At 42.9% G+C, this 27582-nt stretch overlaps 1 protein-coding gene across 1 annotated transcript in view; it reads right to left on the bottom strand.

Moving 5' to 3' along the window:
• The window catches only part of WDR70 (WD repeat domain 70), a 462347-nt gene that overhangs the window by 46981 nt on the left and 387784 nt on the right, over positions 1 to 27582 (bottom strand). The window contains 1 exon segment of the mRNA XM_038743389.1: positions 22760 to 22898. Coding sequence (XP_038599317.1) covers positions 22760 to 22898 — 139 coding nt within the window.

The following is a 27582-nucleotide window of genomic DNA, read 5'->3' as shown; positions in this document are numbered from 1 at the left end:
ATCTAAGTTTTGGGAAAGACCACGAAAAATATAATTTATATCCCCATATCAGTACATACAATATTAATGCCTTTCATTCTCTTTTTTATGGTATTTGTTAATCACTCACTATGTGCCAGACACCGTACTAAGCATTAGCACTTAGAACAGTGCTTGGTACATAGTAAGTTCTTAACAAATGCCATTATTATTATTATTATTATTATTATTATTATTATTATTATTATTATTATTAGGGTAGATACAAGCTAATCAGGTTGGACATAGTCCATGTCTCACAGGGGTCCTACAGTTTAACGCACATTTTGCAGATGAGGTAACTGAGGTGCAGAGGAGTTAAGTGACTTGCCCGAGGTCACGCCACAGACAAGTGGTGTAGCCAGGATTAGAACCCAGGTCCTTCTGAGTCCCAGGCCAGTGCTCTATCCACTAGGCAATACTGCTTTTCATTCCAAAAAGGGGGGAAAGATCTTGGGTTGTATTCTGTTTATAGGTCGGTTTTGATTACAGATCACAATTGTGAAAATTTAGCTTTGGTCATTCATTCAATCGTATTCATTCATTCATTTATTCAATCGTATTTATTGAGTGCTTACTGTGTGCAGAGCACTGTACTAAGCGCTTGGGAAGTCCAAGTTAGCAACATATAGAGATGGTCCCTACCCAACGATGGGCTCACAGTCTAGAAGGTCTAATGAGACAGCTGGAAAGTTTATTGCCAAAAGATATTTTCTAAGATGCAGTTATATATCCCTTATAAACCATTTCATTTGGCCCCAGCAATGTGGACAATAAAACAATATTTAAGAGCTAAAAACCATTACTGTCTATATATGCTCCCAAGGCAATTAGATTAGGCAGTATTTCAATTGATTCATTTGACCGAGTCACTCTCTTTCCACCTTCTTGGGGAGAACGAGCGATGACTGCCTCATACTGAGAAGTCTCATATTGAGAAGCAGCATGGTTTAGTGGAAAGAGCCCGGGCTTGGGAGTCAGAGGTCATGGGTTCTAATCCCGGCCCCGCCACTTACCAGCTGTGTGACTTTGGGCAAGTCACTTAACTTCTCTATGCCTCAGTTACCGCATTTGTAAAACGGGGATGAAGACTGTGAGCCCCACATGGGACACCCTGATTACCTTGTATCTACCCCAGCACTTAGAACAGTGCTTGGCACATAGTAAGTGCTCAACAAATACCATAATTATTATTATTATTATACTGGAATTATACTGCAGTGTCTGAATATCAGGCAATTTGTTATCACAGAAAGAATACACCTCTTCACATAGTACGGAATGACTCTGTGGACCAAAGAAATGCTATTTAAAACTACAAGAGGGGAAGAAAAGTATGCTTCCAGTTTAATCAAAAGATAAATAGCCTGAGCACGGGCTTGGGAGTCAGAGGACTTGGGTTCTAATCCAAGCTCCGTGACTTTTCTGCTGTGTGATCTTGGGAAAGCTACTTAACTTCTCTGTGCCTCAGTTCCCTCATCTGCAAAACGGGGACTCAATACCTGTCACACTCTCAGACTCTGAGCCCCATGTGGGATGTGATTACTTTGATTCTACCCCAGCACTTATTACAGTGCTTGGTACATAGTAAGTGCTTGACTGTGAGCCCACTGTTGGGTAGGGACTGTATATGTTGCCAACTTGTACTTCCCAAGCGCTTAGTACAGTGCTCTGCACACAGTAAGCGCTCAATAAATACGATTGATTGATTGATTGATTGATTAAAGAACTTTGGCTCATGCACTGGGTTTAAGTAGTAGGGTGGAGCTGCGAAGGAAAATCTAAAATATTTTCTTGTTGGTAACGCATCCTTTTTTAAGACTTCTTGTTATCTGGGGAGGAGGTCAATGAAAAACAGAAAAGAGATGAGATTGGAAAAGGAGGATTTATTGAAGGCTAATGCTGGGCCATGCACTGTATTAGGTTTAGGAAGCCCTCCTTCTAGTGACCCCTCTCAGGGTCACACCTGGAGAGTTTCCATCCTCTACCATCATCAATCGTATTTATTGAGCGCTTACTATGTGCAGAGCACTGTACTAAGCGCTTGGGAAGTACAAATTGGCAACATATAGAGACAGTCCCTACCCAACAGTGGGCTCACAGTCTAAAAGGGGGAGACAGAGACCAAACATACTAACAAAATAAAATAAATAGAATAGATATGTACAAATAAATTAAATAAATAAATAAATAGAGTAAAAAAAATGTACAAACATATATACATATATACAGGTATATATATATATACATATATACCAGGCTCAGCTACTGGAGGGAGAGCCAAGACAAGGCCTACCCATTCCATTCTTAGTTTGGGCAGTGGCTAGCGAGTGGAAGGCCATCTGCTACACGCCAAAACTCCCCTGTGCTTGGCAGCAAGCAGCGACACAGGAGCGAGTCGAGGGCGGAGACTCAAGTTTACTGCGCGGAAGGAGGCGATGGTAAACCACTTCCGTATTTTTACCAAGAAAACTGTATGGATCCGTTACCAAAACAATTGCAGGTGGGGAGCTGGGCGTCCTGGGAGAGATGTCGCTATGGTCGGAAACGACTCGACGGCATAAGACAAGGCAAGGCCTTCTAGTGAGTTCCATATTTAACCGAGTTAATGTTCTGTTGAATAGTTTGTGATGTTAAAGCCTCTTCACTGGGTGGTTCATTCTACTGAAGCTCCCCAAGCTGGGATTACCTTCAAGTAGGTGAATTAGGACAATGCCACGTGCAAATAGAGAATGCCATTTGCTTGCACGATCAAATATTCATTACCTAACTTGGTAAAAGAAATGTTCCTAATAGCATCTGAGTTGGAGCTGAGTATCCGTCCATTTTGATTACTTCATAATCGAAAGATGGTACGATCGATCGCTTACTGTGTGCAAAGCACTGCGCTGGCATGGCCTCGTGGAAAGAGCCCGGGCCTGGGAATCAGAGGATTTAGGTTCTAATCTTGGGTCTGCCCCTGCCTGTTATGTGACCTTGCCCAAGTCACTTAATTTCCCTGGGGCTCAGTTTCCTCACCTGTGAAATGGGGATTCAATCCTACTTCCTCCTACTTTGTCTGTGAACCCCATATGGGACAGGGATTATACCTGATCTGATTATCTTGTATATACCCCAGCACTTGGTACAGTGTTTGGCACAGAGTAAGCACTTGACAAATACCATAATTATTAATTATTATTACTATTCATTCATTCAATCGCATTTATTGAGCACTTACTGTGTGCAGAGCACTGTACTAAGTGCTTGGGAAGTACAAGTTGGCAACATATAGAGACGGTCCCTACCCAACAGCGGGCTCACAGTCTAGAAGCGGGAGACAGACAACAAAACAAAACATATTAACAAAATAAAATAAATGGAATAAATATGTACAAGTAAAATAAATAAATAGGGTAATAAATATGTACAAACATATATACATATATACAGGTGCTGTGAGGAGGGGAAGGAAGGGCTCAGTACTAGGCACTTGAGAGAGTACAAATGAATTAGCAGATCTCACTCCTTCCCTCAAGGAGTGTCCAAAGGAGTAGAGGGAGACAGACACCAAATTACAGAGAGAGAGAAGCAGCATGGCTCAGTAGAAAGAGCCTGGGCTTTGGAGTCAGAGGTCATGGGTTCAAATCCCAGCTGTGCCAATTGTCAGCTGTGTGACTTTGGGCAAGTCACTTCACTTCTCTGGGCCTCAGTTACCTCATCTGTAAAATGGGGATTAAGACTGTGAACCCCCCGTGGGACAACCTGATCACCTTATAACCTCCCCGGTGCTTAGAACAGTGCTTTGCACATAGTAAGTGCTTAATAAATGTCATTATTATTATTATTATTTACATAAGTGCTTCAGAGAAGGGATGTTGGGGGAGTGAGTAGCCATGCACTTGGGTGATGTTTGTGGCTGATGTAGGGTGGATAGATGCAAAATTAATCAGGGAAGACTTCCTGGAGCAGATATAATTTCAGGAGGGTTTTGAAGACCAGGAGAGCAATTGTCTGTGTTTTGAATTGTAGTCTGTCTCCCCCTTCTACACTGTGAGCCCGTTGTTGGGTAGGGACCATCTCTATATGTTGCCAACTTGTACTTCCCAAGCGCCTAATACAGTGCTCTGCACACAGTAAACACTCAATAAATATGACTGAATGAATGAATGTGCAGGGGTAGGATGTTCCAGACAGAAGGGAGGACGTGAGCAAAACTTAAGTGGTGGAAAAGACAAGACTTAGGCACAGTTTAGAGATTCGCTTGAGAGCCGCAAAGCATGTGGGCTGGGGTGTACTAAGATGAGTCATGATACGTTTTCTCGCAACAGATCCTGGATTTTAGAAAGAAAATGTTATAGTTCATTTTCTTTAAGATGTTTACCAACTTTTTATGGTTCGGGGAAAATTCTTTCAAGAAAAATGTCAAATAATAGGAGATGCCAACTTGTAACTTCGAGTTCAAACAAAGGACGCTTCCGACATTTCTGAATTTACATAATATTTAAGCTTTATGACACTGGGTCCAACTTGACAACCCTAGTCTCCTTTAAGGATCTGATTGTATCTGCTCTCTACATTGCTTGTAGGAGGTAGTAAAATGGACGTGCCAACCGCCTGTGAGATTTGGGCTTGTGACTTAACTTGGGGAGTACAGTGCTTTGCACACAGTAAGCGCTCAATAAATATGATTGAATAAATGAATAAATCATGAGAAATAGGCCCATCCCTTCCCCACTCCCATGCCTCAACTTCTCTGGGTCATCCATGCCCCCCTTTAAACTTTCCCACTTTCTCCTCCCAAACTGTTTCCCCATTTTGAAATGAATCGGATGGGAGCCATGGAGAAATAGGGAGCATCTGCTGTGGAGAAGGGAAGGAAAGGCTAAAGGGAAAATGAAATCCACTCTCCAATGTACAATCTATTTTTTGTTCAAAAATGGGGGGAAGCTAACTTTTGTCAATCAATCAACCATATTTATTGAGCGCTTACCATGTACAGAGCACTGTACTAATTGGGAGAGTACAGTGTAACAGAATTAGTAGACATGCTTGCTGCCCACAGTGAGCTGACCATCTTAGAGGATGAGGTCTAGGTTGCTGCTTTGTATCACCTTTCTTCCATGGATTTCAAAATCCATCACTGATTGAAAAAGGGTCCTGTGCAAGCACTGAGGGTGTGATCAAGAAAGTCTAAAAAAGAATGAAAAACACCAGGAGGAATGTCCTTAACCTAGCTAAAAATAAGGTAGAAGAAGCTGAACAAGGCAATAACAAACGACAATATATGAAGAGAAGCAATGTTGCTAATGGACAAGGCATGGATTGGGAGTAAGACGGTCCTAGGTTCTAATGCCAGGTCTGTCACTCATCTAAGAGAAGCAGCGTGGCTCAGTGGAAAGAGTGCGTGCTTGGGAGTCACAGGTCATGGGTTCTAATCCAGGCTCCGCTACTTGTCAACTGTGTGATTTTGGGCAATTCCCTTAACTTCTCTGTGCCTCAGTTACCTCATCTGCAAAATGGGGATTAAGACTGTGAGCACCACGAGGGACAACCTGATCACCTTGTATCCCCCCCAGTGCTTAGAACAGTGCTTCGCACATAGTAAGGGCTTAACAAATATCATCATTATTATTATTGTTACTGTGTGACTATGGGCAAGTCACTTCACTTCTCTGTTCCTCAGGTACCTCATTTGCAAAATGGGGATTAAGACTGTGAGCCCCATGTGGGACAGGGACTGTGTCTAACCTGATCATCTTGTGTCTACCCCAGCTCTTAGTACAGCGCCTGGCCCGTAATAAGTGCTTAACAAATACCATTAAGAAAAGGACTATTCTAGTAGGAACAGAAGAAGCAACCTAAAAAGAAAAATGAATGAAGCATTTTAAGGGCAATGAAACCTTTCTCATATTTCCTTGAGAAATATGATTTCCTTGAGGAAATCATATTTCCTTCCTTAGGGAAGCAGCATGGCTCAGTGGGAAAGAGCCCGGGCTTTGGAGTCAGAGGTCATGAGTTCAAATCCCGGCTCTGCCACTTGTCAGCTGTGTGACTTTGGGCAAGTCACTAAACTTCTCTGTGCCTCAGTTCCCTCATCTGTAAAATGGGGAGGAAGACTGTGAGCCCTACATGGGACAACCTCATCACCTTGTATCCCCCAGCGCTTTGAACAGTGCTTTGCACATAGTAAGCGCTTAATAAATGCCATTATTAATTAATTAATTAATTTCCTCTTCAGTCTAGTCAAATGGCCAATGAAATTACCAGAAAAGTGTGACCATTTTGAACCAGGGAAACCATCACAATCCTCTGTTTACACCCGGTTCGGTTTTGACTTTTATTGGGCTTGGTGGTGAGGTTCAAACTGCAGGTAAGGAAGCCTTGGGGAACTTGGACAGGATTCAAAAGACAGTAATGAGAATGGTTAAACAGTTGGACACTATGACCCTTGAGGAAAGGAAATGGGAACCCGGGATTATTTAGCCTAGAGAAGAGAAGTGTAAGTAGTTTAATAATAATTTTCTTCACCCAGCAAGTGATAAGGAGATGGGATCTCTTATCTCAGGAAGTTGTGTCGTGCCAAAATGTCAGGTAAGTTCATGGGAAGTTTGGAGAAATTCATGGATGAGTGGTTCATAATGGGTTTTACTAGAGGGGAAGTCAGGGATGGTCGATTGTGTCATTCCTAAACATACAGACGGATGTCAAGGAGGGTAATCATCCCAAGATCTTTCCAGCATTCTGCTGCCATGGTCGGAGTTAGATTACCGGGATTTCCCCCAGTTAAATTATTAAATAATTTTGTCCTATAAATGAACCTTGTAGGAAAAGGCATTAAGAGCTACACGACTGGTCAAATCACCAAATGAAATGCCTTTCCTTTCGCAACAAAATCTTCTAACTATTGCTCTATGTATGAACTCCTTAGTAAAAGTGAAAATTGAAAGAATATTTTTTTCCCTTTTACGAAAGTGCCCTATATTCAGTCATATGTTCTATGTAACAATTGTACTCACAGATAAATTATTTCCTATTATTAATTCATAATTTTAGAATTCAAACCAAAGTATTTTTAATACTAAAAAGAATATAAAGGCTAGCAATGAAAATAGTTAAAAAGTCTTCTTAAATATTTTAAAGTGAAAAGCACAGCACCTCATTTAATTTCCCCATTTTTTCTTATCGGTCCATTCGTTAAGAAAAACACACCCTCATCAAATAAAACACAATGCAAACTAAAGGAAGGCCAATTAAAATGAAAGAAGCCAATTAAATCAGAGCTCAGGCCATATTCTGGATCTTATCCTGACCTTATCCTAGAAAAAGAGCCAAGATAACTATAAATAAGGTGGAATTTGTGAAGTATCTTGACTCTAATAGTCACGACAACATTTGATTTAAAATTCTCAAGTCAAGCAAGCAACAAGAGCATTTCTGAGTTTGGGAAAGAGTTTGGAAGATGTTTGAAGCACTCAGAATTCTGATTAGAAATGTGGAATGTGTGCTTATAGTTTTGCTCAAATGGAAATAGGTAAGAAAACATTAAATGATGCGCCTAAGATATTAAAATGTTACACCTCACTCCTCTAGTGCCAGCTTGCTCACTGTGCCCCTTGCTCATCTCTCTCACTCACGACCCCCTGCCCACATCCTCCCTCTGGCATGGAGCTCCCTCTCCCTTCAGATATTATTATTATTATGGCATTTGTTAAGCACTTACTATGTGCCAGGCACTGTACTAAGCGCTGAGGTGGATACAAACAAATCGGGTTGGAGGCAGTCCCTGTCCCACATGGGGCTCACAGTCTCAATCCCCATTTTACAGATGAGTTAACTGGGGCCCAGAGAAGTGAAGTGAAGCCCCAGATCATACGCAGCAGTCTATTATTACTCTATTTATTTATTACTCTATTTATTTATTACTCTATTTATTTATTTTACTTGTACATATCTATTCTATTTATTTTATTTTGTTAGTATGTTTGGTTTTGTTCTCTGTCTCCCCCTTCTAGACTGTGAGCCCACTGTTGGGTAGGGACCGTCTCTATATGTTGCCAACTTGTACTTCCCAAGCGCTTAGTTCAGTGCTCTGCACACAGTAAGCGCTGAATAAATACGATTGATTGATTGATTGACTGGTGGAGCTGGAATTAGAATCCATGATCTTCTCACTCCCAGGCCCGTGCTCTACCCACTATCCCAAGCTGATTCCCACAGACCACCATTCTCCCCATCTTCAAAGTCTTTATTAAAATCACATTTCCTCCAAGAGGTCTTCCCCTAGTAAGCCCTCTTTTCACCGACACCCTCTCCCTTCTGCACTTGGAGCTGTACCCTTTGGGGACAGAAGGGGACAGAAGGTAGAGAAGCTGCGTGGCTCAGTGGAAAGAGCTTCTCTGGGCCTCAGTTCCTTCATCTGTAAAATGGGGATTAATATGAGCCCCCCGTGGGACAACCTGATCACCTTGTAACCTCCCCAGTGCTTAGAAAAGTGCTTGGCACATTGTAAGCGCTCAATAAATGCCATTATTATTATTATTATTATTATTATTACTTGGTATTCATCCCACCCTCACCCCAACAGCACTGGCAATAAATCTGTAATTTATTTATATTAATGTCTGCCTCCCCCTATGGACTGTAAGCTTCCTGTGGACAGGGACTGAGAGCCCCATTTTTCCTCTCCTCCATCTCTCTCCATTGCCCCCCTCCTCTGCCCTAGCACTTGTACATACTTACTATTCTATTTATTTTATTAATGATTTGCATATAGCTCCAATTCTATTTATTCTGATGGTTTTGACACCTGTCTCCATGTTTTGTTTTGTTGTCCGTCACCCCCTTCTAGACTGTGAGCCCGTTGTTGGGTAGGGACCATCTCTATATGTTACAGACTTGTACTTCCCAAGCACTTAGTACAGTGCTCTGCACACAGTAAGCACTCAATAAATATGACTGAATAAATGAAAGAATGATTATCCCCTCCCAAGTGTTTAGTACAGTGCTCTACACATAGAAAGCACTTGATAAATACCACTGATTAAGATGAGTGCCGCTTTTCTCAACAAGGAATTGTTTCCAGAATGTACAATAACATATTCATTTACATGAACTGAAAAGACTCAACCTCAGCATCACACACATATTTAAATAGCAGGCTTCTTTTATGGTACTTGTAAAGCGCTTGCTATATGAGAGGTACTGCACTAAGCACTGATAATCAATTTGGATTATCCTTTGTCCCACATGGAGCTCACAGCCTAAATTGGAGGGAGGAGGATTTAATCCCCATTTTACAGATGAGGTAACGAAGGCAAGGAAGAGTTTGTGACTTGTCCAAGAACACAGTGTAGTACTGTCCAACCTGCTTCTCTTCTGTCTATTCCAGACCTTAGTACAGTGCTTGGCACATTAGCAATCTCTTTATTATCACTACTAACAATAACAACTATATTTACTTCACGTGATAAGACATGGAGGATGTGGCAGATGGGGACTCCTGCCAAACTCTTCCTGTTTTTAATGGCATTTATTAAGCACTTACTATGTGCAAAGCACTGTTCTAAGCACTGGGGAGGTTACAAGGTGTTCAGGTTGCCCCACGGGGGGCTCACAGTCTTCATCCCCATTTTACAGATGAGGTAACTGAGGCCCAGAGAAGTTAAGTGACTTGCCCCAAGTCACACAGCTGACACTTGGTAGAGCTGGGATTTGAACCCATGACCTCTGACTCCAAAGCCTGGGCTCTTTCCACTGAGTCACGCTGCTTCCTTGGTGCAGGCTCTTGGTCCTGACGTCTTGGTGACTAGGCCGTGGCTCATCCATTGTTTACGACCAGAGAATCCATCATGGGGTGATTTGAGAAAGCTACTTTTTGGAGAATGAGACACAGCCTTTTAGCATCAGGAAATTAGGCTCACAATTTCCTTTTGATCAAAGCCTTTTGGTGGAAAGTATGTCTAACTTCTGACACACCATGCAGAGAGTATCTTTTTGACCCTAAGAGAAGAACTAAAGCAGAGTTTATTTTGTTTTGGGAGAGGGGGGAGATCAATCACATTGTATTGTGGTAATTTGTTGATACATTAGACAGGTCTAAGATGAAATTGAGGCTCTCATTCCTCCCAACTACTCAGGCAAACACAGCACCAGTTTGTGATATTAGAAAAATATCCAGGAACTTGCCTGAACCAAAAATAAACATTTTTTTTACAAAAATTGTTTTAGGAATTTATTTAAGAATTGCTTTAGGGGTGTGGTTTTCTTGAACAAAAAGCCTGTCCTTTTTTTTTTTTTTAATAAACAGTACAATGAAAGAAAGGTGATTCTTGGCCTCTCTAACAATTTGTCCATCCTTTTTTGGCATTCCAAAGAATGCATCTGTTTATTTTCTTACATTCCAAAGAGATTTAAAACTTGAGAAAATGTGTCCAAGGGGCAGTTTAAAGCCCCTTTGCATACCACTCTGCTAAATAAACAGAAATCGATGCTGCCTGAAGTCAAGGAGAGAAGTAACACCACATCAGTGATGAAAAGGGTTCCCATAAGGTTTATGTTTTCCTTCTCTCTACTTTTTGAAGTTACTCGCTGGCATCCACCTTTTCTGAGGACTATTATCTTGTGGTCTGAAACTTTTGATTGTGCAGACTGGCAGATGAGATCTCGGCAGCCTGATGGGCTCTGACAAAGAGCAGCGGGCAACCTGGATATCTCCAAATGATTTTCATAGGCGTTACTAAAATATCTGACACCCTCAAGAGACCGAGGCTTGGACGGTTACTAAGCAAATTCAACTGACCTGAGAAATTCACCAAGATCCCGAGGTTATCCTCCAATCATTAAAATAATAATAACAATAATTATAGTGGTATTTGTTAAGCGCTTACGATGTGCCAGGCACTGTACTAAGCGCTGAGGTGGATACAAGTGAATCGGTTTGGACAAAGTCCCTGTCCCACACGGGACTCACAGTCTCAATCCCCGTTACAGATGAGGTAACTGAGGTACAGAGAAGTGAAGTGACTTGCCTAAGGTCACACAGCAGACGTGGCAGAGACGGGATTAGAACCCATGACCTTCGGACTCACAGGCCCGTGCTCTATCCACTATGTTATGCTGCTTCTCAGTTTATCCCCTGCCTTCTTTCAATCAATCAATCAATCGTATTTATTGAGTGCTTACTGTGTGCAGAGCACTGTACTAAGCGCTTGGGAAGTACAAGTTGGCAACATATAGAGACAGTCCCTACCCAACAGTGGGCTCACAGTCTTTCCCTGATCCCCACAAATCTATCCTGTTCCCCCACAGAGAACTCCGATGCTTTGACCCGGACCAACTGTCTCAAATCATGTTGCCCCAATTTTTTTTTTGGATGGCATTTATTAAGCGCTTATTATGTGCAAAGCACTGTTCTAAGCACTGCGGAGGTTACAAGGCGATCAGGTTGTCCCATGGGGGGCTCACAGTCTTCATCCCCATTTTACAGACGAGGGAACTGAGGCACAGAGAAGTGAAGTGACTTGCCCAAAGTCACACAGCTGACAATTGGCGGAGCCGGGATTTGAACCCATGATCTCTGACTCCAAAGCCCGGGCTCTTTCCATTGAGCCATGCCAATTTGTCTCCATACTTTAACTGCCTATCCTTGATTACAAATTGATGCCGTCAATACTGCCCTCTTTACTTAAATCCCCTCTGCCCTGCCCCCTTCCCCTCCCCATAGCACTTGTATACATTTGTACAGATTTATTACTCTATTTCACTTGTACATATTTACTACTTTATTTTGTTAATGATGTGCATTTAGCTTTAATTCTATTCGTTCTGACGAATTGACACCTGTCCACATGTTTCGTTTTGTTGTCTGTCTCCCCCTTCTAGACTGTGAGCTCGTTGTTGGGTAGGGACCGTCTCTATCTGTTGCCGACTTGCACTTCCCGAGCGCTAAGTACAGTGCTCTGCACACAGTAAGCGCTCAATAAATATGGCAATGAATGAATGAATGAACTCAATTCACCCGTCCCCCTAACCCTTCACCAATCTCATGACACTAACCCACAGCCTTGGATCACTTCCACAAACTACTTCCTTCGCTCCTGTGCCCGACCTGTGGAGTGCTGCTTGCGGAAATCCAGATAAAAGGCAACTTGTCCATCTCAGGTTAACTCAGGTTAATCCTTGCCTGCTTTAACTCTGCCCTCTCCTCTGCCCAGCAGCATTATTTCTCCATCCTAGTCTCCCATGTCCATTGCCAGTTGTTTCAGACATTTAACTCCCTTCTCAAGCCCCCTGAGCTTCCCCCATCGAAAATTTCTTAGACCTAATGACCTGGCTACAAATTTTATGGATAAAATTGAAACCACCAAGGATCATCTCCCTAAAATATCCATTGCTCTTCTCTTGTCCCTCCCTCCTCTTACCTGCTTGACTCTCCCATTTTTCTCAGCAGTATCTCATGAGATCTCCTGCCTCCTCTCAAAATCTACCCCCTCCACTTGTGCCAGAGACCTCATTCCTTCGTACCTTATCAGAACACTTGCCTCCTCCCTTCTTCCCTCCCTGATCACCATCTTTAAATGTTCACTACTCAATCAATCAACTACTACAACTAATCCATGCTGCCACAGTTGAGGGTATTTATTTATTGATGGCTGTACTAAGCAGCTTGGGAGAGTACAACACACCAATATAACACATTCCCTGCCCATAACGAGTTTACTGTCTAGAGGGGGAGATGTGTTCCCATCCTAAAAAACCCTCCGGCTCCCTCCATTTATGACCCTATTTCCCTCTAACATTCCTCTAGACTCCTTGAGCAAGTTGTCTACACCTGCTGCCTCCAATACTTCTCCTCTAATTCTCTCCTAGAACCCTTCCAATCTGGCTTCCACCCCTTTCACTCCATCAGACTTCATCTAAGAGGCAGCATGGCTTAGTGGAAAGAACACAGGCTTGGGAGTCAGAGGACCTGGGTTTTTATCCCACCTCTGCCACTTGTCTGATGTGTGACCTTGGGAAACTCACTTAACTTCTCTGTGCCTCAGTTACCTAACCTGTAAAATAGGGTTTAAAATTGTTAGCCTCATCTGGGACAACCTAATTACTCTGTATCTACCCCAGTGCTTAGAACTGTGCTTGGCACATAGTAAGTGCTTAACAAATACCATTATTATTATTATTATTATCATGCCTCTCCTCTCAAAAGACACCAGTGATCTCTTTCTTGCCAAATCCAATGGCCTCTAATCCATCCTTATCCTCCTCGACCTCTCAGCTGCCTTTAGACACTGTGGACCACCCCCATCTCCTAGAAACACTATCTAAACTTGGCTTCACTGACACGGTCCTCTTATGGTTCTCCTCGTATCTCTCTGGCCACTTAGTCTCTTTCAAGGGTGCCTCCTCTGCCTCCCACCCCCTAACTGGGGGGGCCCTCAGAGTCCCTTCTATTCTCCATCTACACCCACTCCCTCGGAGAACTCATTTGCTCCATGGCTTCAACAACCATCTCTATGCGGATGATTCCAAATCTCTCTTTCTCTCTTTCTCTGCAGTCTTGTATTTCCTCCTGCCTTCAGGACATCTCTACTTGGATGTCCCACTAACACCTCCAACTTAATAGGCTCAAAATAGAATGCTTCATTTTCCCACCCAAACTCTGACCTCCTCCTGACTTTCTCATCACTGTAGATGGCAACACCATCCTTCCTGTCTCAATAGCTCGTAACCTTGGCATTGTCCTTGATTCAGCTCTCTCCTTAATTCCACATATGGAATTTGTCACCAAATTCTGTTGGTTCTACCACCACACATCACTAAAATCCACCCTTTCCTTTCCAAACTGACCTCCTGCTGGCTTTCTCATCACTGTAGATGGCATCGCCATCCTTCCTGTCTCACTAGCTCGTAACCTTGGCATTGACCTTGATTCAGCTCTCTCCTTAATCCCACATATGGAATTTCTCACCAAATTCTGTCGGTTCTACCTTCACAACATCACTAAAATCCACCCCTTCCTTTCCAAACTGCTACCACATTGATAGAAGCACTTATCCCACCCCCCTTGACTACTGCATCAGCCTCCGTGCTGACCTCTCCTCACTCCAGTCCTTACTTTGCTCTGCTGCCCAGATCATTTTTCTAACAAACCATTCAGTCCATATTTCTCCACTCCTAAAGAACCGCCAGTGGTTGCTTATCCACTACTGTATCAAACAAAAACTCCTTACCATTGGGTTTAAAGTATTCATTCACCTTGCCTCCTCATACCTTACCACACTGATTTCCTCCTACAACCAAGCATTCTCGCTTCCCCCCTCTAATACCAACCTACTCACTTTCATTCATTCAATCGTATTTATTGAGCACTTACTGTGTGCAGAGCACTGTACTAAGCGCTTGGGAAGTACAAGTTGGCAACATATGAGTGAGGTACTCACTGTACCTCAATCTCACCTATCTCACTACAAACCTCCTTGCCCATGTCCCACCTCTTTCCCCTTCAAATCTGACAGACCACCACTCTCTCCACATTCAAACCTTATCAAATCACATCTCCTCCTCCCTAACCTAAGCCTTCCATTCCCCTACTCCCTCTCCCTTCTGCATCGCTGTTGCACTTGGATTTGTACCCTTTATTCACCCCACCCTCAGCCCCACAGCATTTATGTACGAATCCACAATTTATTTTAATGTCCGTCTCCCCCTTCAGACTGTAAACTCCACCAACTGTTATATACTCTCCCAAGAGCTTAGTACAGTGCTGTGCACAGAGTAAGCACTCGATAAATGACTGTTTATAGTTGACAAGTCAAAGCTGAAGAGAAGCACTGCGGCTTAGTGGAAAGAGCCCGGGCTTGGGAGTCCGAGGTTGTGGGTTCTAATCCCAGCTCCGCCACTTGCTAGCTGTGGGAATTTGGGCAAATCACTTCACTTCTCTGTGCCTCAGTTACCTCATCTGTAAAACAGGGATTAAAACTGTGAGCCCCACATGGGACAACCTTCCCTTGATTACCTTGTATCTACCCCAGTACTTAGAACAGTGCTTGGCACATAGTAAGCACTTAACAAATACCATCATCATCATCATCATCATAATCTACATATTCCCCACCCTTTCCCTTTTGATTCCCCCCTGCCCCCATCCTCTGCCATTACAAGAAAGCAGAAGGATAGATGTTAGTTCCAGGTCTTTTCAACTTACTACTACTACTACTACTACTACTACTACTAATAATAATAATAATGATGGCATTTGTTAAGCACTTACTATGTGCAAAGCACTGTTCTTAGCGCTGGGGTGGATACAAGGTGATCAGGTTGTCCCACATGGGGCTCACAGTCTTAATCCCCATTTTACAGATGAGGTAACTGAGGCACAGAGGAGTTAAGTGACTTGCCCAAAGTCACACGGCTGAAAAGCGGCAGAGCCGAGATTAGAACCCATGACCTCTGACTCCCAAGCCCAGGCTCTTTCCACTGAGCCACACTGCTTCTACTACTACTACAGTTGAGGATTAAGCAAGGAACTTGGATTCAGCATGTGTCCTATAAAACAGGAAACTCTTGTAGCTCAAAAGTCTTTAAGCAACTTTAAAAGTATTTGAGACAATCATTCAGGAACAGTAGTAATAATAATAAGAAGAAGATGAAGAAAAGTGATATTTATTAAGCACTTTCTATGTGCCAAGCATTGTGCTAAGCATTGGGATATACACAAAATAATAGGTCAGACACAGTCCCTGACCCTATTCAGAGTCTAAATGGGAGAGAACAGGTATTGAATCCCTGTTTTACAGATGAGGAAATTGAGGCACAGAGAAGTGAAGTGATTTGCCCAAGGTCACACAGCAGTTAAATGGTGGAGCGGAATTAGAATCCAGGTCCTCTAACTCTCAGGCCTATGCTCTTTCCAGCCTGCTTATGATGATTACTGTGCTCTTGGGACCCACACACAAGAAAGCATGCAAATAACTACGAACCCTTTTGCAAATTCCAAATAACAATAATAATAATAATAATAATTATTATTATTATAATTATGGTATTCATTAAGTGCTTACTATGTGCCAAGCACTGTTCTAAGCACTGGGGTAGATACAAGGTAATCAAGTTGTCCCACGTGGGGCTCATGTCTTAATCCCCATTTTACAGATGAGGGAACTGGGGCACAGAGAAGTTAAGCCGCTTGCCCAAGGTCACACAGCAGGTAGGTGGCAGAGCCGGGGTTAGAATCCACATCTTCTGACTCCCAAGCCATGCTTTCCACTAAGCCATGCTGTTTCTCCACAGCACATAGTGCTGTGGGCTAATAACCTGAAGAAAACCGAAGTTACATACCACCTATACCCGGAAAACAATATAAGGAACCGAAGATTTTCACTGGTAACTCCAAGTCAAGTTTTATTGAGCCATTGTGGAGTCCATCCTTCTCCATCTCTGGGAGACGGAGGTCACACCACACTCATCATCAAATGGAAGGACAATGTTACCAGGCCAAGATAGGAAAAAGCCTCTACCCAAAAAGCACAAAAAGGCTGAAAACAATACTGGCTGAAAGATATACTACTGCTAAAAACCTGAGGTTTTCCTGAGGTAAATGGTGACTCATGTCAGACCATATGCGGGCCAGATGGGACGAAGGAAAACCTTTCGACAGCAGGAACGCACTTCTGACATGAAAAGGGAACTCGGAAATCAGCAGCAGCTCCAAAGTCACACGGACAGGAACAGCAAGCTTTGACTAATAAACAACACAGATCAGTGAACTGTTAAACCAACTCAGAGCCCGACCCATCAAGGAAATCAGTGTGGACTTGCGGGAAGAACATCGGTCTGGAATTCGGGACAACTGGATTCTAATCCCAATCCTTCCACTGGCCTGCTGGGTAACCTTGGGTAAATCATGTAACCTCCCTGGGCCTCATTTTTCTCATCTGGTAAAATGAGGATAAGATACCTGCCCTCCCTATCTCTTAGATTGTGAGCCACATTTGAAAGAGTCAGAAAGTCATGGGTACCAATCCTGGCTTCGCCACCTTGCCTGCTGTGTGGCCTTGGGCAAGTCACTTCACTTCTCTGGGCCTCAGTTACCTTATCTTTAAAATGGGGTGAGCCCCACGTGGGACAGGGACTGTATCCAATCCGATTTCCTTGTATCCACCTCAGCACTTACTACAGTGCCTGGCACATAGTAAGTCCTTAACAAATACACAGTTATTATTAGATAGCTGCTTTGCACATAGTAAGTGCTTAATAAATGCCATCATTATTATTATTAGAGATGGTATCCGCCCCCTTTTTCCTCTCCTCCTCCCCCCCGCCCTACCTCCTTCCCCTCTCCACAGCAGTTGTATATGTTTGTACAGATTTATTACTCTATTCATTTTACTTGTACATATTTACTATTCTATTTATTTTCTTAATGATGTGCATCTAGCTTTACTTCTATTTATTCTGATGACGACTTGACACCTGTCCACATGTTTTGTTTTGTTGTCTGTCTCCCCCTTTTAGACTGTGAGCCCACTGTTGGGTAGGGACCATCTCGATATGTTGCCAACTTGTAATAATAATAATAATAATAATAATGACATTTATTAAGCACTTACTATGTGCAAAGCACTGTTCTAAGCACTGGGGAAGTTACAAGGTGATTAAGTTGTCCCACGGGGGCTCACAGTCTTAATCCCCCATTTTACAGATGAGGTAACTGAGGCCCAGAGAAGTGAAGTGACTTGCCCAAAGTCACACAGCTGACAATTGGCGGAGCCGGGATTTGAACCCACGACCTCTGACTCCAAAACCCGGGCTCTTTCCACTGAGCCACGCTGCTTCTCCACCTTGCGCTTAGTACAGTGCTCTGCACACAGTAAGTGCTCAATAAATATGACTGAATGAATGAATGAATATTGCTTCAATGCCAGTGTTTTTGTGGGTCTTACTTAAATCATCATATTTTTATAAATCCCACTATTGTCTTAACAAGAGACTACCTCAGACCTAATGCCTTTCCTGAACTACCTTGAACTATGGTGACTTTAAAAAAAGGCCCCAGACCTTCAAGGACACGTCTGATGAATGTGCCACCCATCACTGCCAGAACATCCAACTCTCAAAATGTGAACTTTAAGGCAGCCAGCAAGTTCCAGTGCCAACCTGAAGACACTTAATATGCACACCGATAAAATGGCATTATTTGAAGGAAAAGGGGCAGGAAGGCTGTAAGGAGCACTGAAAAAACAGACCACTCTGAAGATATTTAGTGAAAGTTGAATGAAGCAGCACGGCCTGGTGGCCTAGGAATCAAAAGGACCTGGGTCTAATCCTGCTTGCTGTGTGACCTTAGGCAAGTTACTTAATTTCTCTGTGCCTGAGATTCCCTCTCGCACCTGTTCTCCCTCCTACTTCGGCTGTGAGCCCCATGCGGTACAGGGACTGTGTCTGACCTAATTAATTTTTACCTACCCCAGTGCTTAGAACAATGTTTGACACATAGTAAAGGTTTAAAAAATTTTATACATTTTTTTTTATGGGCAGCCCAACAAGGAGCAATCTATTCACAGCACAAACTGCAAATAAGATAGGCATATATAAATATATATATTTACATTTGTACATAGAAAACAATATCAATAAGGATTGAGTACTATGTTATATCATCCTCTCCCAAGCACTTAATACAGTACTCTGCACACAGTAAGTGCTCAATGAAGCCACTGATTGACTAGCGGATTGTAACAAAAATGGCCATTTTTTGTCCAGGTAATGAGGGAATATTATCTTTCCTCTTCTCTCTCTGTCCCTTTCCCTTCCTCTATTTCTATTCTGTTGGGCCTCTTCTTTTTTTCTGATTCCTCTCCCCTTCTGCCCATTGTTCTACCTCTCGAACTGTCCCCCTCTAGACTGCAAGCTTGTTGTGGGCAGAGAATGTGTCTGTTTATTGTTGTAGCGTACTCTGCCAAGCGCTTAGTACAGTGCTCTGCACACAGTAAGCACTCAATAAATACGACTGAATGAATGACTTGTCCTCCTCTCTCCTTTGACTCTCCACCTTTCAATCAATCATATTTAGGAAGTGCTTAACAAATATTAGTTAAAAAACTTTTTTTTTGTTAAAAAAAGGACTTGTCATTTTTTTATTTTATCCCTTTTCTGTTCCTACCCCACTTTCCAGGGGTTTTCCAAACCTTTGTGTCTCCCCATGATCGAACAATTAAACAATCAATGGTATTTATTGAGTACTTACTCCTTGCAGAGCACTGCAATAAGAGCTTCAGAGTAAACAATCGATAGATTTGGTAGACACTATCCCTACCCATAAGGAGTTTAGAATATAGAGGGGTAGACAGACATTAAAATCAATTAAAGAAAGAGGAAACGGCAGTGGATGGAAATAAGTGCCGTGGGGCTGACGGTGGGGTGAATATCAACTGCCTAAGAAACAACGTGACTCAGTGGAAACAGCCCGGGCTTGGCAGTCAGAGGTCATGGGTTCAAATCCCGGCTCTGCCAATTGTCAGCTGGGTGACCTTGGGTAAGTCACTTCACTTCTCTGTGCCTCAGTTCCCTCATCTGTAAAATGGGGATGAAGACTGTGAGCCCCACATGGGACAACATGATCACCTTGAATCCCCCTCCAGCGCTTAGAACAGTGCTTTGCACAAAGTAAGCACTTAACAAATGCCATTATTATTACGAGGTTGAGAGACAAATGCACAGATGACACTGAGGGATGGGCAGGATGGGAAAGTGAGGGTTTAGTCAGGAGAGCCCTCTTGGAAGAGCTCTGATTTTAGTAGGTCTTGCGATCTTAACTGTTTCCTAATCCTTTGTTTCCTACCCTTGCTACTGCTCCTGGGTACCTCTATAGAGTGCCAACCCTTAGAAGATGCATCTCACCCAGAGAATAATGGGCAAGGGATCCTTCTAGGTCCAAGTGCCCAACTAAGCACAAACACACTTATATCTAGATCCGGGCACAAGGGAACGTACCGGCAGATGATGGCATCGGCCCATTTTCTTACATATTTTTTAAACTTTTTTGACAATAATAACGCCCTGGAATGCCCTCCCTCTGCACATCCGCCAAGCTAGCTCTCTTCCTCCCTTCAAGGCCCTACTGAGCGCTCACCTCCTCCAGGAGGCCTTCCCAGACTGAGCCCCCTCCTTCCTCTCCCCCTCCTCCCCCTCTCCATCCCCCCCGCCTTACCTCCTTCCCTTCCCCACAGCACCTGTATATATGTATATATGTTTGTACGTATTTATTACTCTATTTATTTATTTTACTTGTACATATTTTATTTATTTTATTTTGTTACTATGTTTTGTTTTGTTCTCTGTCTCCCCCCTTCTAGACTGTGGGCCCACTGCTGGGTAGGGACCATCTCTATATATTGCCAACTTGTACTTCCCAAGCGCTTAGTACAGTGCTCTGCACACAGTAAGTGCTCAATATATACGATTGAATGAATGAATTAACTAATTAATTAATTAATGGAGCTCCAAATGGTAGGACTGAGTTTAGTTTCTACCTCAACACCCTGTACAGCAGCTGAGGCAGAGGAAGGCAGGCTTAGTGGAACTGAGTCTGTAAACATATTTGGTTCAATGCTGTGGGTAATAATAATAATAATGGCATTTATTAAGTGCTTACTATGTACAAAGCACTGTTCGAAGCACTGGGGAGGTTACAAGGTGACCAGGTTGTCCCACGGGGGGCTCACAGTCTTAATCCCCATTTTACAGATGAGGGAACTGAGGCCCAGAGAAGTGAAGTGACTTGCCCAAAGTCACACAGCTGACAATTGGCAGAGCCAGGATTTGAAACCATGACCTCTGACTCCAAAGCCCGTGCTCTTTCCACTGAGCCACGCTGCTTCTCTATGCCACCAGTTTCACCAAACTGTGAGCACTTCCTCTAGCTCATTTCACCAAACTGTGAGCACTTCCTCAGGCTCATTACAGAGAGGGAACATGTCTGCTAAGTCTGTTGTTTTGTACTCTCCCGAGCACTTAGTACAGTTTTGGGTCCGAATCCCGGCTCAGCCACTTATCAGCTGTGTGACCTTGGGCAAGCCACTTAACTTCTCTGTGCCTCAGTGACCTCATCTGTAAAATGGGGATTAAGACTGTGAGCCCCACGTGGGACAACCTGATCACTTTCATCTCCCCCCAGTGCTTAGAACAGTGCTTTGCACATAGTAAGTGCTTAACAAATATCATCATTATTATTATTATTATTACAGTGCTCTGAACACAGTAAGCATCCAATAAATACCGTTCATTGAGCTCCAAGCAGATGGCTGGCACAATGAGGCTAGGGAAATTGTGAGAAGCGATGGGAAGAAAGACAGTCAGAAAGAGGTTGAGTTGTCTCAGCACAATGAACAGCGGGAAAGCTCACTGAGAGATGGCCGGGCCACGATGAGGTTTAAGGTTGAGGTATAAAAGTAGAAATTAAGCATCTAGTTTATTATCTGTTGATTTTACCATTTTATGAGCAACAGAAATTGCACCCTGGAAACCCTTCAGTAGCAAAGGCCCATCATAAACCTCGAAGCTGCTAAACAAATTACTCAGAAAAGTAAATCATCCGATATGAATCTCCCACGAGTCACTGATCCTTCCAACAAACAAAATGTACTTGTAAATGGGAGAGATGCAGGGTGCCTTTAAGATCATTTGATTCCTCCATATTTCCTAGTTTGTTAATTCTTCATCTTAGATTGCAATTTGAGGAAAACAAGAAAAACAGACCCTAATGGCAATGCTGAACAATTTAAGCAAATGGGAGGCATGTTTGACAAGAAATACCTCTTTTGGGACAGGCAATTGCAATAGTTTTCCGTTTCGAGATAAACGCTGATATAGTCAAGGATGTTTTTCTTAGATGTCCAATGTTGTGGTTGGCTCTTGGATAGCCCGACTTTTATTATTAATGCTGGCACGGTGCAGATTACATCATGAGATAGCAACTGATACAACTAAGTGCTAATCCAAATTTTTCCCATTGTTATTCCATTTCTTTTACACTGCTCAGCCTAACTAAAAGGTAATGTAAATTTAGTGGGTACAGATTAGAAATAAACAGTAAAAGTAAGACAATTGAGACCCTGGTCTTTAAAGAATGGATGGATAGTTTTCTATGCCAGAGTAGTATATAAGGTCCCAAAACAATGGGTTCAGAACAGAAATGGCTGGATGGTTTATGGTGAAAACTAAGTGCTTAGTACAGTGCTTTGTACACAGTAAGCACTCAATAAATACGGTTGAATAAGAAAGGATTTCATCGGGAGTCAGAGATCAAGTTAACCTACAAAATTTGATCAGCCCACTTCATACTTTCAAAGAAGATATGCTTTTTCATGTAAATAAAACGTCAGACCAAAAAAGATTCAACAGATTTTAAATTAATCTCTAGAATTTTCATTAGAGGGGTTATTGTAGCTCCAGTAGTATAAAATACTTTGATCTAATCAATCAGGATTATGCGGTAAAAAGGGGAAAGTTTAAATTACTTACTGGATATTAATTCTAATTTTTTAAACAGCTGAGAGGTCAAATAACTAAAAGGAGCAGAAATGGGAAGAACTGAGCTTTAGGATCATTTTACCCCTAGCCAGAATCCACAGGGGTAATGATGTCGTTTAAGCGACTTTACTGTAATGAGATGTGCAAAGCTACAGAAAGAGGTAGTGGACAGACGTAAACTTCATTTGATACTCAAGCCCAAGTTATAGTATCATGACAAAATACGTACCGCATTGGTGACATCAATTTCATACACCTTCTGGAATGTCTGACGTTCGAAGAAAACAAGTTTGCCATTGCCTCCTCCCTTCTTAACAGAAGTACCAGTGACCACGAGTTTGTCATCAGGACTGAAGCAGCAGTCGGTCCTGAGGAGAAAATCAAGAGTTGCATCCATGAGCTTAGGTCAAGGCCAGGGTTCGATACAGAGGAGTGAGATAATAATAATAATAATGTCATTTGTTAAGCATTTACTACTGTTCTAAGTGCTGGGGTAGATGCAAGGTAATCAGGTTGTCCCACGTGTGGATCACAGTCTTCACCCCCATTTCACAGATGAGGTAACTGAGGCCCAGAGAAGTGAAGTGGCTTGCCCAAAGTCACACAGCAGAGAAGTGGCGGAGCCAGGATTAGAGATCACATCTTCTGACTCCCAAGCCAATGCTCTCTCTACTAAGCCACGCTGCTTCTTCATCAGCATAATCTAATATTGATTGACCACCCACTAGGTTTGTGGCTCTGTACTAAGCACCAGGAGTGTTCCTCTGTTGGTAGTTGATGCAAACTGCTTCGGGTCTTTTTGGAAAATTGCGAATGTCTTTGAATCAATCCATCCCCTCACCCCGCATAGAGTTAATGGTGTTCACAATGCTTGAAGAGGAAGTTTTGAAGTCATCATCATCAATGTCATTCCCTGAAAGCCTACTGTGAACAAAGCAAGGCAGGAGGCACTTGAGGAACGAATAGGAGAAATAAAAGATGTAGTCCCCTCGAGTTGCTTACTACATGATATAATAATAGAGACAACATATGCAGTAGATAAAAGGGTGAGACTCAAATGATAACACAAGTGCTGTACTAAACAGACAACAAAAACATCGACATGAACTTTAGTGTTTAAGTGGCTGAGGATACGATGGTAATGTCCAGGAAAGTAAGAGATTAGTCAGAAAATGCTTATGAGAAGAGGGGGGTCTTTTGGGTGACACTGAAGGAGGAGAAGACATGGTTTAACAAAGGAAAGTGGATAGATCCAGGCAGGAGAAAAAGAATAAGTAATGAATTGGAGAGTTGTGAGTCAAGGAAGTTAGGTTTGCTTAGGATCATCATCAATGGTATTTATTGAGTGCTTACTACGTGCAGAGCACTGGACTAAGTGCTTGGAAGAGTACGGTACAACAGAATGGGTAGACACTTGCCCTAGCTTGGGGATGTGATAGAAGAGGAAAGAGGAAAGGTGAAAGAGACAGCTGATAAGAGTCTGGAAACTAGTGGTTAGGAGTTTGGGGCTTTATGTGAGAAGGAATAGGTAGTTATTGGAGATTTTTGTGAAGGAGACACTGTGTCTTAGTGGAAAGAGCACGGGCTTGGAGTCAGAGGTTGTGAGTTCTAATCCCGGCTCCGCCACTTGTCAGCTGTGTGGCTATGGGCAAGTCACTTCACTTCTCAGTGCTTCAGTTACCTCATCTGTAAAATGGGGATTATGACTGACAGCCCTACGTGGGACAACCTGATAACCTTGTATTCTATCTCCAGTGCTTAGAACAGTGCTTGGCACATAATAATAATAATAATAATAATAATAATGATGATGATGGCCAAGCGCTGTTCTAAGCACTGGAAGTCAGTGCTTAACAAATACCATCATTATTATAATTATTAAAGACAATGAACACAGTTATGTGCAGGATCGATTACAAGTTGTTGCCAACTTGTACTTCCCAAGCGCTTAGGACAGTGCTCTGCACACAGTAAGTGCTCAATAAATATGACTGAATGAATGAAAGATTAAAGGAGAGAGGCATGAAGTAGGGACACCAGTCAGGAGCCTTACAGCAAGGAAGTGATGATTGCTTGAAATAGTTTGGCCTACTGGAAAAAGCATGGATTTGGGTTCTAATCCCAGATCGACCATTAGTCTGCTGTGTGAGGCTCGGGCAAGTCACTTAATTTTTCTGGGCCTCAGTTACCTCCTCCGAAAAATGGGGGTTAAGACTGGGAGCCCCAGGTGGGACATGGACTGTGTCCAACCTGATTAACTTGTAACTACCCCAGTGCTTAGAACAGTGCCTGGCACATAGTAAGCGCTAAACAAATACCTTTTAAAAAAATAAAAACAAAGAAACTGGGTGGAGGAAGAACCAGCATGATTTAGAGACAGACTGAATGTGGAAGACATATGACACAGAGGAGTGAAACACAACACCTAAGCAAAGATTTGTTCCGGCAGGGAGGGTGGTGGTTGACAGTGATGGGAAAGAAAGGATGAAGTGACCCAAGTCATCCTGGGTCACTAAAATCAGTCAGAGAGAGATTCTAAGGAGGGGGTTAGGTCAACAATGAAGGAGGCGTCCATGCAGTAGAGGAAGAGGAAGACTTTTTTTTCAATGCCATTTATGGGGTCCTTGAGTACTTGTCACTGTATAGTAGTCTGTAGGACTGTAAACTCCATGTGGGCAGGGATCATAACTACCAACTCTGTTGTACAGGACTCTCCCAGGAGCTTACTGCAGTGCTTTGCACATAGTAAGCATTCAATAAATACCATTGAGTGATCGATTGTACTAAGTCCTTGGGAAAGAACTCCAACAGTAAGACACACTTGCCTGCCATCAAGGAGTTCAGAATTCAATGACAATTTTTTTTTAAGAATACTGAACCCCAGAGGAAGAAGTATAAAGGAGAAAGAAGAAGCCCATTAAGCACCCCAAAGACTGAAGTGCTGGGGTGGAGTTTATTCACATTTAACGCCCACCTTCAGACAGGTGCTCCCGAGTCCCATTTCTGATCATCAGGCCGGGCTCGGGGCAGTCTTCTTCAGCCATTTTCAGGGCCAGAAATGTCCCTCTTGATCTACCCTCCCTCCAAAGATGTCTCAGTGAATGTCACTCCCTCCAGACTGCAAGCTCCTTAATGATAATAATTAATGATTATGGCATTTGTTAAGTGCTTACTATGTGGTCGGCACTGTACTAAGCGCTGGGGTGGATACAAGCAAATTGCGGTGGACATACAGACCCCATCCCATACAGGGCTCACAGGCTTCACCCCCATTTTGCAGATGAGGTAACTGAGGCCCAGAGGAGTGAAGTGGCTTCCCAAGGTCACACAGCAGAGAAGTGTCGGAGCCAGGATTAGAACCTGTGACCTTTTGACCTCCCAGGCCCGTGGTCTATTCACTACACCACACCGCATCCTTGGGGGCAGGGATCACGTCTACCAACTCGATCGCACTCTCCCAAGCCCCTAGTACAGTGCTCCCTATTTCCTTTACCTTTTATATCAACTCTGCACTTGGATTTGTAACTTGTACTTCCCAAGCGCTTAGTACAGTGCTCTGCACACAGTAAGCGCTCAATAAATACGACTGAATGAATGAATTTGTACCTTTTATTAACGCCACCCTTAGTCCTACAACACTTATGTATATATACACGCAACTTAGTTTGATATCTGTCTCCTCCACTAGACTGTAAGTTTCTTATGGGCAGGAAACGCGCCTAATAATAATAATAATTATTATTATAGTATTTGTTAAGCGCTTACTATGTCATCAATCGTATTTATTGAGCACTTACTGTGTGCAGAGCACTGTACTAAGCGCTTGGGAATGTGCCAGGCAATATGCTAAGTGCTGGGGTGGATATAAACGTCTACCAATTCTGTTGTACTGTACTCTCCCAAGTGCTTAGTACAATGCTCGGCACAAAGTAAACGCTCAATAAATAACACTCATCGACTAACCCAACTTCTGACCTGGCTCGTGGCTGCAGGGAAGGAGAGGTTCTCTGGGCCCTGCTTTCTAACCAGGAATGGGCTCAAGGAAATCCCCCTCGACTTTCCCTATTATCAGAATCCTGCCAGGACCTAAGAATCCCCTTGATCTTCTACAACCTCACGTTCCAGAGAAAGGCTAAGAGTCTGGGCTGCCAGAGACAAAGCAGCACGGCCTGGTGGAAAAAGCCCGGGAATCAGAGGACCTGGGTTCTGATCCCGGCTCTGCCACTTGCCTGCTGTGAGATATTGGGGAAGTCACTTAACTTCTCCGTGCCTCAGTCTCCTCAAGTGAAAAATGGGGATTCAATACCTGTTCTCCTTCCTAAATAAGCTGTGAGCCCCATGTGGGACAGGGACCGTATCCAACCTGATTAACTTGTATCTGCTCTCACACTCGGAATAGTGCTTGACACCTGTAAGCCCCTAGAAAATACTATAATAATAATAATAATGATAATTAAGGGGACCCACATGTCCCCATTGTAGCTACAGAGTAAAAATCTGTAAGCACCAGATAAAAACCATCTGCAGATACGGCACAGCAGTGCAGTGTCCTGAGATGTGGCTGAAACAGTAAAATTTCCACCCAGACACACACTAGTGAAACCTCAGTGCGCTTTAAGAGTCAGGCACTAAAAGAAAGAACCGTCTCCAAATCTGGTTGTCATTGAGTGTCCGAGAGAGAAGATCCTGAATATCAATGGAACCACACAATCTCAAGAAAAATAAGGAAGGCCAAGAAGATTCCTAACCCAAGCTGGAATCTCTCCTTTAGTCTCTTTGGAGAATCTCATTAAAACTTTATATCCTTCCTTTTCCTGCATGTTCAGCTGGAAGAAGTTGAAAGAGGGTAGGGGAAGAGGGAAGGCTAGAGGGACGGTGGAGGGTGGGGGGAGAATCAGTATTGTCTATTTTTATGATGAGCAGTCTATTTAGGCATCATTATGGTATTTCTTCTGATCCTATGCTATAGGAGAAGATTTTTTTTCCAAGAGCTAGTGCCAGCTAGTTTTAAATGAAGTGCAAGTTGAATGGCTGGAATCTAAAATTCTAATA

Source organism: Tachyglossus aculeatus, chromosome 3 (genome assembly GCF_015852505.1).
Source record: "Tachyglossus aculeatus isolate mTacAcu1 chromosome 3, mTacAcu1.pri, whole genome shotgun sequence".
Classification (NCBI taxonomy): domain Eukaryota; kingdom Metazoa; phylum Chordata; class Mammalia; order Monotremata; family Tachyglossidae; genus Tachyglossus; species Tachyglossus aculeatus.
This window is presented reverse-complemented; position numbering and strand designations above follow the sequence as displayed.